Source organism: Gobio gobio (genome assembly GCF_949357685.1).
Source record: "Gobio gobio genome assembly, chromosome: 5".
In the NCBI taxonomy this organism is placed as follows: domain Eukaryota; kingdom Metazoa; phylum Chordata; class Actinopteri; order Cypriniformes; family Gobionidae; genus Gobio; species Gobio gobio.
In genome coordinates, this window is record NC_137101.1 from 60,830,193 (window position 1) to 60,842,489 (window position 12,297).

Here is a 12,297-nt window from a genome sequence, read left to right on the forward strand (position 1 = left end):
TTTACTGGTCAGGGGTCATATTAGACCGGTATATTCAAAAGATTGGAGGCAACACGCCGGAGACAGGTTTATTAAGGATGACATATTGATTGAAAAATTATTAAAGTGCAATATTCGAAAGATCAGAGTCATTACGGAGACGGGTTTATTGAGGATGCCATGTCGATGAGGCAATTTCAGGGGGAGTCTAATTGACACGGTCTCTGCAGACACTTCAGGGTCATGAGTTGGTCATGGTTGGACGCAGGTTCACCATCTGATCTGGATACGGCCCGGATCCGGCTGACTGCAGTAAACCTCGGGATAAAACAGAGAGACTAACATTAGCATAGATGCGATTCATCTGATGATGTAACGGGTACATCAGATGTTATGGGAAGTGTTCCCGGTTCCGGCTGACCTACAGTACTTAATACAGCCTAACAATCATTTAATTGAAAAAGTGTTTTATGTGTATGCCATAGTAAAGAGATGTGTTTTTAGTCTAGCTTTAAACTGACAGAGTGTGTCTGCTTCCCGAACAATGCTAGGAAGACTGTTCCAGTGTTTAGGTGCTATTAATCTAATTAATCTTATCTGGTGAACAAAGTCCTTGTCTCTAACAGGAATCTGAAAGGCTGGCTGGTCAGCACGGATGCCAGCGTGCTGGTGACTGGGTGATGGGAACCGATGAGGATGAACTGATGACAGGAGACAGACGATGGATAGGGACCAGGTAAGTAGCTCAGTTGAGTGGAGATAGTATCTGGTGTCAGTAGACGAGGCCAGACAGGGAATGAAGGAAGATGGTAGCTTATGAACTGATGTGTGATAACAGGTGCAGATGATCAGAATTCGGGTGATTGGGAACGAGTGGGTGGATCTGGTACTGATAGCTGCAGAGGGGGCGTGTCTTGTACTGTGACAGTATGCATTCGCTCTAACTCATTTGGTGAAATTAAAACAGGGAGCTTTTCTAAAAGCTTGTTTACTTAAGACATAACCGCTAATATAGACATAGTTATATGCATAATTATGTGTGTATTTGATTGTTAAAGGGCAATAAGCCTAGAAATAGAACACATTTCTGTATACTCAAGCGAGTGCGGACATGTAGCAAATGCATGCACAGAATCCGCAGCCAGTCTGACATCGATCCATGTGTTTCAAATGTAAGACATTTTTAGACTTTTTAAGACCCTGCGGAAACCCTGTTAACTTCACCATCATAGCCTACTAGAGTGCTGACTTTGTACGTTTGACTGAATTGTTTGCTTTATTTCTTATTGGATAGCTTCCTATACCTTTTACTTATACTTTTATAATGGCTATTATTGATTATTTTAACTGACATTTAACAAAAAGAGGGTTGTGTTTGTCATATTTTATTTTATTACAGTGAAGATAATCAGAGTACATATTCACATATTGCCTGAAAGACATTATTAGGTTGAGTTTTAGATTTCATTTTATATATTAAATATACATGCAGTGAAGATAATCAATGTATGCTTTGCCTGGACCACATTTGTGTGGCTATTAATGTTTAAGATTCTTAAAATGAAAAGGAAGAGGCAGAGTGGTGTTTTAAAACATATATTGTTTTATTGTTGTCTAAAATATACATACAGATAACCGTGAGTAGCCAGATTGAGCTGAGTGGTGCTATCAAGAATGCTGTTCCCTTTGCAGAATTACTGGACTGTGTCCTCCCGTCCTGGGGAGTTTGTTCTGCTGGATCGAACTTGGCAAGTCCAAACTACCAAGGACGTGAGAGTGAAACTCTCAGAGTAAAAATACACTATATTGCCAAAAGTTCTGGGACTCCTGCCTTTACATGCACATGGACTTTGATGACATCCCATTCTTAATCCGTAGTGTTTAATAGGGAGTCGGCCCACCCTTTGCAGAAGGCCTCGCTCGCAGTCTCCACTCTAATTCATCCCAAAGGTGTTCTGTCACGTTGAAGGCAAGGACTCTGTGCAGGCCAGTCAAGTTCCTCCACACCAAATTCGCTCATCCATGTTTTTATGGACCAACGCTTTGTGCACTAGTGCGCAGTCATGTTGGAGCAGGAAAAGGTAATTACCTCTTGGCAGGTGAAAGGCTTCTCTCCAGTGTGAATTCTCATGTGGTCTTTAAGATGCCCTTTTCGAGTGAAACTCTTTCCACACTGTTGGCAGGTGTAAGGCTTCTCTCCAGTGTGAATTCTCATGTGGGCTTTAAGGTCCCCTTTTCGAGCGAAACTCTTTCCACACTGTTGGCAAGTGTAAGGCTTCTCTCCAGTGTGAATTCTCATGTGGTCTTTAAGATGCCCTTTTTGAGTGAAACTCTTCCCACACTGTTGGCAGGTGTAAGGCTTTCCTCCAGTGTGAACTCTAGTGTGGCCTTCAAGATGTTCTTTTCGAGTGAAGCTCTTTCCACACTGTTGGCAGGTGTAAGGCTTCTCTCCAGTGTGAACTCTCATATGGCCTTTAAGATGCCCTGTTTGAGTGAAACTCTTTCCACACTGTGGGCAGGTGTAAGGCTTTCCTCCAGTGTGAACTCTCATGTGGGCTTTAAGATGTTCGGTTTGAGTAAAGCTCTTTCCACACTGTTGGCAGGTGTAAGGCTTCTCTCCAGTGTGAACTCTCATATGGCCATTAAGATGCCCTGTTTGAGTGAAACTCTTTCCACACTGTTGGCAGGTGTGAGGCTTCTCTCCAGTGTGAACTCTCATGTGGGCTTTAAGATTCCATGTTTGAGGGAAACTCTTTCCACACTGTTGGCAGTTGTAAGGCTTCTCTCCAGTGTGAATACTCATGTGGACTTTAAGATTCCATGTTTGAGTGAAACTCCTTCCACACTGTTGGCAGGTGTGAGGCTTCTCTCCAGTGTGAATTTTCCTGTGGACTTTAAGGTGTCGTTTTTCAATTAAACTCCTTCCAGTCCTTTGAGTGATTTTTTGTGAGGAAATCTTTTCAGTCTGTGAGCAACTAAAAGATTTTTCTCCAGTTATGAAATCATGATGTTGCTTATACAGATCTTTCTCTTCCATTTCATTTAGTTCTTGACTCTCCACTTTCAGTGCCATCAGATCTAAAACAAGTCAAAAACAAGCTAACCTCAGTTTAATGGCACAAAACAACATAAATCATGACATTAAAACATTTAAGGCATCAAAACAAAAAAACATGTATGCTAGATCCTATACCCACTATTCTACAGAAATAGGGGTTACATTTAATCTCAGAACCTTTTCTCAATATTCATAACCATTTTCTTTCTTTAGGACATGTTTGAATTCTATGTTTTCAGGGCACTGCCACAGGTGTTATTGAAATGGTTTAGAATATAGGGCTGTGCGATTTGGGGAAAATATCTAATTGCGATTTTTCTGACAGATATTGCAATTGCGATTTAATTTTGTAAAGTCAAGCTTAAACTCAATATTCTCAATAGTGTGCGACACACCCTCTAAATTACAGGAGTACAACATGCTTTTAACTGCAGACTCTTCCACTACCTTGTAGTCTAGCAGATGCAGTGGGCCTTTCCATTCAATAGATGGTTAGCTTCTTACTGCAAAAATGCAAATTTCTAATTCAAGAAAAAGAATTGAAAAGATATTAACTTATTTCAAAGTGTATTACAATTAATTTTTTCTGTGAAAGTCAGAAAAAAGAGTGGCAAACAAAAAGCACCTTAAAGAAACTCAACAGCAGGCAATTAATGAAAAGACAATGCAGGAAATATGAACGCATGTGGCGAAAGACAAAACTTGTAGTCCATTTCAACATCTATAAAGACAGTCTTCGTGCTTTCAATGTGGAACTAGGCAAAGCTAGACAGACCTTCTTTTCAAATATTATAAACAGAAACATAAACAACACGCAGAGAGACTAACAAACCCTCCGAGTCACATTCCCAATTAAATGTAGTGAGTTTGCCTTCTTCTTCTCCGAGAAAATCAATAATATCAAAAATGCGATCAGCACATCCTTGAGTTGCCCTGGGGTGAGTAAGATCAGACCACAACCTCAGAAAGTTACTATGACTATGACTGATTTCAAAGCAATTGATGGTAAAATTTTAGAAGAAACGGTACAGCACCTTAAAACATCAACCTGCGCCCTTGACACACTCCCCACTTCTTTTTTCAAAAGTGTGTTTAACTGTTTAGAAGCAGATCTCCTAGAAGTGGTAAACGCCTCACTTCGTTCTGGGACTTTTCCAAACTCCCTTAAAACCGCAGTAGTTAAGCCTCTCCTGAAAAAGATAAATCTGGATAACTCCATATTGAGCAACTACAGACCAATCTCAAATCTCCCCTTCATAGGCAAGATCATTGAAAAAGTTGTTTTCAGTCAGCTGAACAAATTCTTGAGCTCAAACGGATATTTTGACAATTTTCAATCTGGTTTCCGACCGCATCACAGCACAGAGACAGCGCTCATAAAGATAATAAATGATATTCGCCTCAATACAGATACAGGCAAAACATAAATTCTGGTACTACTCGACCTCAGTGCTGCATTCGACAATGTTGACCACAGCATACTTCTTGACAGGCTAGAAAATTGGGTTGGGCTTTCTGGAATGGTCCTCAAATGGTTCAGGTCATACTTAGAAGGGAGAGGTTATTATGTGAGTATAGGTGACCATAAGTCTGAGTGGACATCCATGACATGTGGAATCCCACAAGGGTCAATTCTTGCACCACTCCTATTCAACCTGTATATGCTGCCACTCAGCCAAATAATGAAAAATAACAAAATGGCTTACCACAGCTATGCTGACGACACCCAGATCTACTTAGCCCTATCACCTAATGACTACGGCCCCATTGACTCTCTATGTAAATGCATTGATGAAGTTAACAGTTGGATGTGCCAAAACTTTCTTCAGTTAAACAAAGACAAAACTGAAATTACTACATTTGGAAACAAAGATGAGATTCTCAAGGTGAACGCATATCTTGAGGCTAAAGGTCTAAAATCAAAAAATCAAGTCAGGAATCTTGGTGTGATTTTGGAGTCAGGCCTGAGTTTCAGTAGTCATGTCAAAGCAATAATTAAATCGGCTTACTATCATCTGAAAAATATTGCAAGAATTAGATGCTTTGTTTCCAGACAAGACTTAGAGAAACTCGTTCATGCTTTTATCACCAGCAGGTTGGACTATTGTAATGGTCTTCTCACTTGCCTTCCCAAAAAGACCATTAGACAGCTGCAGCTCATACAGAACGCTGCTGCCAGGATTCTGAGCAGAACCAGAAAATATGACCATATATCACCAGTCCTCAGGTCTTTACACTGTCTTCCAGTTACATTTAGGATCATTTTAAAGTACTATTACTTGTATATAAATCACTCAATGACCTAGGACCTCAATACATTGCAGATATGCTGATAAAGTACAAACCCAACAGATCACTCAGATCATCAGGATCAAGTCAATTAGAAATACCAAGGGTTCACTCAAAGCAAGGAGAGTCTGCTTTGAGCTATTATGCCAGCGGTAGCTGGAACCAGCTTCCTGAACAGATCAGATGTGCTCCAACAGTAGCCACTTTCAAATCCAGACTAAAAACACATCTGTTTAGCTGTGCATTTACTGAATGAGCTGTGCCACTGTACATCCGACTGATTGTACCTTATCTTATACATTTACTGAATGAGCTCTGTGCTTTGTCCGAACTGCTTGCACTTTAATTATGTTTCAATTTAACCAGGTTTTTATATTTAGTTTTAATGATACTTTTTTTTGTTTTTTTTGTTAAGGCTGACTGGGTGGAAGAGGTTGAGAGATGGGGGGAGCGATAAATCGAAATCCATCCGGCACGAGGACGATCCGTTTAGATCTGCTCTGACGGATAGATCAGTATAGCCTTGGTGGTAAGAGTAAGGACCGTGTAGATCCGCTCTGACGGTCGAACAAAGTAGATATAGCCCTGGTGTTCCTGTCCAGGAAGATTTGTCTGTAAGGGTAATGTTTAAATGCACAGTAACCTGACAAATATTTTTTGAGTACTCCCTCTGGTGCGAGGAAGACCCGTTTAGATCTGCTCTGACGGGTAAAACATCTAGAGAACGCCCTCAAGTTAGGCCAAGAAGATTTGTCTGTAAGGGTACTGTATAAACGCAGTTACCTGACAAATATTTTTAAAGTAAACCTGACTCTCCATTTTCTTCCACCCCAGATAGGGGATTTCATCTTTGTTTTTTATTTTATTATAATTCCTATTATAACTGTTATACTATATATATTTTTATTTTATTCACTTATGAATATTTTAACTTCATTTCTGTGTAAAGCACTTTGAATTGCCACTGTGTATGAAATGTGCTATACAAATAAACTTGCCTTGCCTTGCCTAAATATCCAGTAATTAAACAATCACTTTTCTCTAGTGCAAACCATTTCCAGTAAGAACAAATAATGACCGTAACTTTCTGTAAACAATCTCTTCCGACTTTGAATTAAGATAAGTTTATATTGACAAAAACACAAAAAACTAAAACAAACAAACATGGTGTGAATATAATTCCAGGCTGCATCACAATTTAGATGGATTGATATTCATACATATTCATCCATTTTGCTTAAAATAGCCAGATAGTAGGACAGACTGAAGTGTGACAATAGGACCTTGTGAGTGGATTATCAAAAGTGCTCCAAGGAAGGAACAGTGGTGAACCGGCGACAGGGTCATGGGCGGCCAAGGCTCATTAATGCACGTGGGGAGCGAAGGCTGGCCTGTGTGGTCCGATCAAACAGATGAGCTACTGTAGCTTATATTGCTTAAGAAGTTAATGCTGGTTCTGATACCATGCTGACCCCTGTCCACCGCCGAAAGCGCCAACAGTGGCCCGTGAGCATCAGAACTGGACCACAGAGCAATGGAAGAAGGTGGCCTGGTTTGATTAATCACATTTTCTTTTACATCCTGTGGATGGCCATGTGTGTCGCTTGTGAAGAAGGCAAGCCGGCGGAGGCAGTGATGCTTTGGGCAATGTTCTGCTGGGAAACCTTGGGTCCTCCATCCATGTGGATGTTACTTTGACACGTACCACCTACCTAAGCATTGTTGAGACCATGTACATTCTTTCATGGAAATGGTATTCCCTGGTGGCTGTGGCTCTTTCAGCAGATAATACGCCGCCACAAAGCAAAAATGGTTCAGGAATGGTTTGAGGACCACAACAATGAGTTTGAGGGGTTGACTCGGCCTCCAAATTCCCCAGATCTCAATCCAGTCGAGTATCTGTGGGATGTGCTGAACAAACAAGTCCGATCCATGGAGGCCCCACCTCACAACTTACATGACTAAGTACAAAATTGTCACTAATAGACGTGCACAAGCTACCATGGAGGGTTTGGCCATTTCTTCAACGCTTACAACAATCTATCATTTACATCCACTAGATGGTGTGATGATTGTTAATGTAAACTTAAGGGACAATGACCAAAACAGGGTAACTGAAAGTGTTGAAACCAGGGTAAGAGAGTCTCAAGAAAACATTGAGGCTGGATGGGAAGCTGTACGAACGTTCTTGTTCGAACTGAAACCCACAGAGGTTAATTGAGCTAGAATTAGCTCATGCATGCAGAAGACAGAAGAAAGTGTTGCGGAGAATGCTTCAGAAAAACTGGAAGAACATTCTGGTCTGAATGAGGATCTTGACAAAGACACTGGAATGCCCCTGAAGATGCCGCTTTTGTAAACGGATTAAACCCAGAGATTTCTAAAGCCCTTAAAATCAGGTCTGACTGGGACAGCATTGGAAGAGCATTCATGCAGAGAAAAGACTGAAAGAATGCAGGGAGTCAATCTCAGATCTTTTGCAACACAACAACAGGACAATGGACAGTGAGCATAAAGAAAGTGAATATCAGAGCAAATACTCTGGGAAGATGCAGGTGTTGCAGTGAGGAAGGACACTGGGTTTGTGATTGCAAGCTGAGATAGCCAAACAAAAACAGACCAGATGATATACTAACTATGTTTCTGTGCACTTTTAATACATTCATGATGTTTCCACACACATTCAGGATAATGTTTTGATTCATCATGTGTATGTTGCGGAGTTAAGAAATTCTGAATGGATCTGAGTACTGTAGTCAGGTCAAGGTTTTTTTTTTTGGCATCTTCATGTGGTCCTCTTCGGTATTTCCAAACTTGACTTGTCTAAAATATATTTGCAGTTGATGCGTACACATACTGTATGTTTTTTTTCTTGAATTTTGGGGAGCACATATTTATGAATTATACAGATTCCTTATATTATTTGGTTATTTGGTGTTGTTTGGGATTCTCCAAGTGTGCTTTTTAGTTTTTATCATATTTAGTCAACCTTGTCCTGTTTTTGTTTAGTCAAGTTTTAGTTGACTAAATGTCTGAGCATTTTAGTCTTGCTGCATTGATTATCCTGATTGTTTTGCTCAAAATTATAAATCACAACGATTGTTGTCATTTGAGAAATTATTTTTTTGGAAAGATACAGTTTTGTGAGAATCACCCTTACATATGATGGTTTACTTTGCTGGATATGGAAAATTATGAAGAAAAAAAAAACTTAAATTAAAAACTAAGTGAAATTGCAAAAGCAGATTGGACAATTATTTTTCTAATGTGCACTTAATTTACTTAGTTTAGTTTATATCTCTTTCCTGTTAATCGTTATGATGAATAAAGGGAATGTGCTGAACTGATACTACCAATGCACTTGTATGTATATTGCCAATAAATATATCTTTATATTAGATATTGGGTTTAATATGAGTAGATATTGGGTTTAATATCTTCTCATGATATGCGATCTTCTCAGTTTGAAGGCAGCATTAGTATTTGTCCAACATGTCTGTCCACATGAGGTGACCCGCTCCATGTCAAATAAAACTGCTTTAAATTAGGACACTCTTCAAACATATCACTCATTTCTGTAGAGTTGGACATTTGAATAAGGATCAAATGACTGAGTTCAGTTTTGAGAATGAAACCAACCTGTTTGTTCCTCAGTTTCTTCATGTTTCACTCTCAATGTTTCTTCAATCCTCCCGTCTTCACTCTCCTCTTTAATAAACGCCATCTTTGTTTGTTCCTCAGTTTCTTCATGTTTCAATGTTTCTTCAATCTTTACGTCTTCACTCTCCTCTTTAATAAACGCCATCTTTAAAATAAGAATAATCACAGGAATAAAAAACACATCCAAACTAAATCAGTAGTTCAGTCACTGGTAAGAGAGTCAGTCAGAATGAGAGTTAATGGCCTTAAATGACCTGATTAGACAACAAAAAACTCTCTAAATACTACAAATTAATAAAAGAACACAATTTATATAGTAGGTTCATATACATTTATTTACATTTATGCATTTGGCAGATGCTTTTATCCAAAGCGACTTACAGTGCACTTATTACAGGGACAATCCCCCTGGAGCAACATGGAGTAAAGTGCCTTGCTCAAGGACACACTGGTGGTGACCGCTGGGATCAAACCAGCAACCTTCTGCACATCAGTTCAGTGGTTTAACCCACTGGACCACCATCTGCTCATATATAGGCAATCATAGGCAATTTATGCTACATTTATCTATTTTTAGATGTTACATTTATACGATATTATTCAATTTAATTTGGCTAACTTTAGGCATATAAGACCATATTTAACAACAGAGGCATTTATGCAAACTATTTATGCACTCAATGATTTTTGCTCATGTTTTACTATCACAAGCACACTTTAAAATCAATTGAATCTCTTTACAAACAGACACTCAAAATATTTCTAATAATTACCATTATTGCAAAATAGTTCAAATACATAACTTAATAGAGCCATTCATTATTGGAATACTCTACCAACTGAATTAAAGGTCCCATGGCATGGCATTTTTCTATTACTGTATAGTGTTTCCTGAGGTGTACTTATATTGTTAGTATGATTTTTACATCATAAAATGTCATAATTTAGAAATAAAAGGCATTTTTTCTATACTGCTGTTTGCCCTGTGGCTGAATGCCCTGCTTCAAGAGGCGTGTCTGCTGTGAGACTTCAGCAAAAACGCCCACTGTTGTGATTGGCTGACATCTTTGCATTTTAAATGAGCGGAGGGGGCGTGGTTTAACGAGGCACGAGCAGGCACGAGTCTGCCAGAGACGGATGGACCTGAGTTCACTTCTCATCAGTTCTCAGCACGTCTCAGTTCAGGGTGAACTGTTGTAGTTACTAGCATATACTTCAGGTTATTAGTTTATTTCTAGTCGGAGGGGCTGTCACTCATGTCAGAAAGTTAGTAACTTTAGTAAATTATGGATCAGCGCTGACTCGAGACGCGAACCGTTTAGAACGATTCAGTCCGATTTGGTGAACTGGTTCGGTTCACTAAAAAGAACCGATTCAAAAGAATGATTCGTTCGCGAACCGGACATCACGGAGACGGTTGCGATTGCTAACAAAGTTATTTATAGTAACTACTGAGTTGTGAGAGCGCTGTCTGTCAGCACGAGTTTATTGTGTTTGTATCTGAGAGTTCTGAATAAACACGAGCCCCAGTCACGCCGAGTCCGTCTTCATCATTATTACCAACTTTGTAACACATGCAATGTAAGTTACCATTACAGCGAGATGAACGAGTTAGTAAGTGTTGAGTAAAGCATTATTTCTAGATATGTTCCAATTAACGTTATATGAATAGCGTCAGTGACGCGCATTGAGTAACTTACACAGCGCAAACAAAGACACAACAGCAGTAATCGAATGTAATCCAGTTTATTGTGGGGAAAGCTGGCTAGCCTAGCCGGATACCCTCACGCTTACCCTCCTTCTGCTTAATCTCACGCAGCGTTTGGTGCCTCCGCTGTGGGCCAGATGCAGTACTGGGGGTCGGGGATGTTGAAGGCAGAGCTTCGGCGTATGTGAAGTTTATCTCTAAAGATGTGACTGCTGATGTTAAACAGAAAAGACTGTATGCACATTTTAGAACAGATAGACGCGACGAGGACGTACAAAAACACTGACTCACAAGATAGAAAACACGAAAACACCGTTCTGTCGGGAGAGAGAGAAGCCGCAGTGTGTGCACGAATAATAAATAATTAGCTACACATAAGAAATCAATGATCACAGATCAGAAGGAACTGAAGAAAGACTTCTGTTTTCATTTGTACATCCAAACACTGAGAAACTGCCAGCGTTCACTCGTTCACAAGTAAAGATCTCGCGAGCGTTTGCATGGGCGTGCCAGATTCTCTGGGCGGAGGAAAGGGAGGAAACCGTTCCTGCTTGGACGTCAAACCAGGAGACTTCAGGATTGGCTCGTCTGGCCTGTCATTTTCTCAAAGGCAGAGAAAGACAGCCAGAACTCGGTTTTACACCGATCAACATTTCTATCCACTTGGGGACAAAATTCAGGCTAGGGGAACTCATATTAATGTTGAAATACCTCATAAAATGAAAATTTCATGCCATGGGATCTTTAAGGGATAGTACAAATAACTCAACATTTAAATAGAAACTAAACAAATTGCTAAAGGCTAATCAAACGTAATCATGTGTAAATTATATAATTTATGTTTCTGCCATTATTATCTCTAGGAGTGTTACTGTGTTAGTGATTTGTTGCTATACGGCTTTGATAACAATTCTTTGTGTATGATACATGTTTTATTATTTGTGGATAATAGTGAATTTTGTGTAAATGTTTATGATAAACTGATTCATGATATAGACAGAAATTAGACATATATTTTCTGTTACTCATGTGTGAATGCGCTTTACTCACAATAAATAAAGTTCAATAATGTTAGATAACGCATTACAATGTTAAGTTCAATAATCAAACATTCATTTAATATTTCTTGTTAAACTATAAAATTGCCTGAACAGTTTGGATTGATTTAAACACTTTAAAAGCTTAAAACACAAACCTTTCTTCAGCAGAATCACAACAGTTGAAGGAGTGTGGTGCAGCCTTATGACATCACAACATCACTCCAAAATAAAAGTCCTGGGGCTGAATACCATGAAGCCAGTTTAGCTGGCTAGCCAGATATGTTTAAGCTTAGTTTGTGCCAATCCTGGGTTTTAGGTACCATTAAAGTGGTTTGGCTTTTAGCTGTGTTCATCTCCATAGTAACTTACGCTCCACGGCTAACCTGCTCCAGGGCAGGTTATGTTCTGGATAAGGGATCTCAAACTGAAACTAGACCAATCAGCTGTGAGCAAAGAGCAAGTCACTCCCCCAGTTTCTACTCCAAATTTAAGGTCACTACCGGTCACTACATAGCAAATGGTTTTTAAAGACTAAAGTGTCTGGCTTTTAACAATTTTTATTC

At 39.4% G+C, this 12,297-nt stretch overlaps 1 protein-coding gene across 1 annotated transcript; it reads right to left on the minus strand.

Annotated features, from left to right (window-relative positions):
• Positions 1–1,568: 1,568 nt before the first annotated feature.
• LOC307126216 (uncharacterized protein) lies at positions 1,569–11,957 on the minus strand. Its single transcript, XM_079816645.1, has 3 exons — positions 11,890–11,957; positions 8,966–9,131; positions 1,569–3,057 (listed from the first exon to the last, which is right to left on the minus strand). The coding sequence occupies exons 2-3, from the start codon at positions 9,129–9,131 to the stop codon at positions 2,030–2,032; spliced, it is 1,194 nt and encodes a 397-aa protein (XP_079672771.1). The 5' UTR covers positions 11,890–11,957; the 3' UTR covers positions 1,569–2,029.
• Positions 11,958–12,297: the final 340 nt, after the last annotated feature.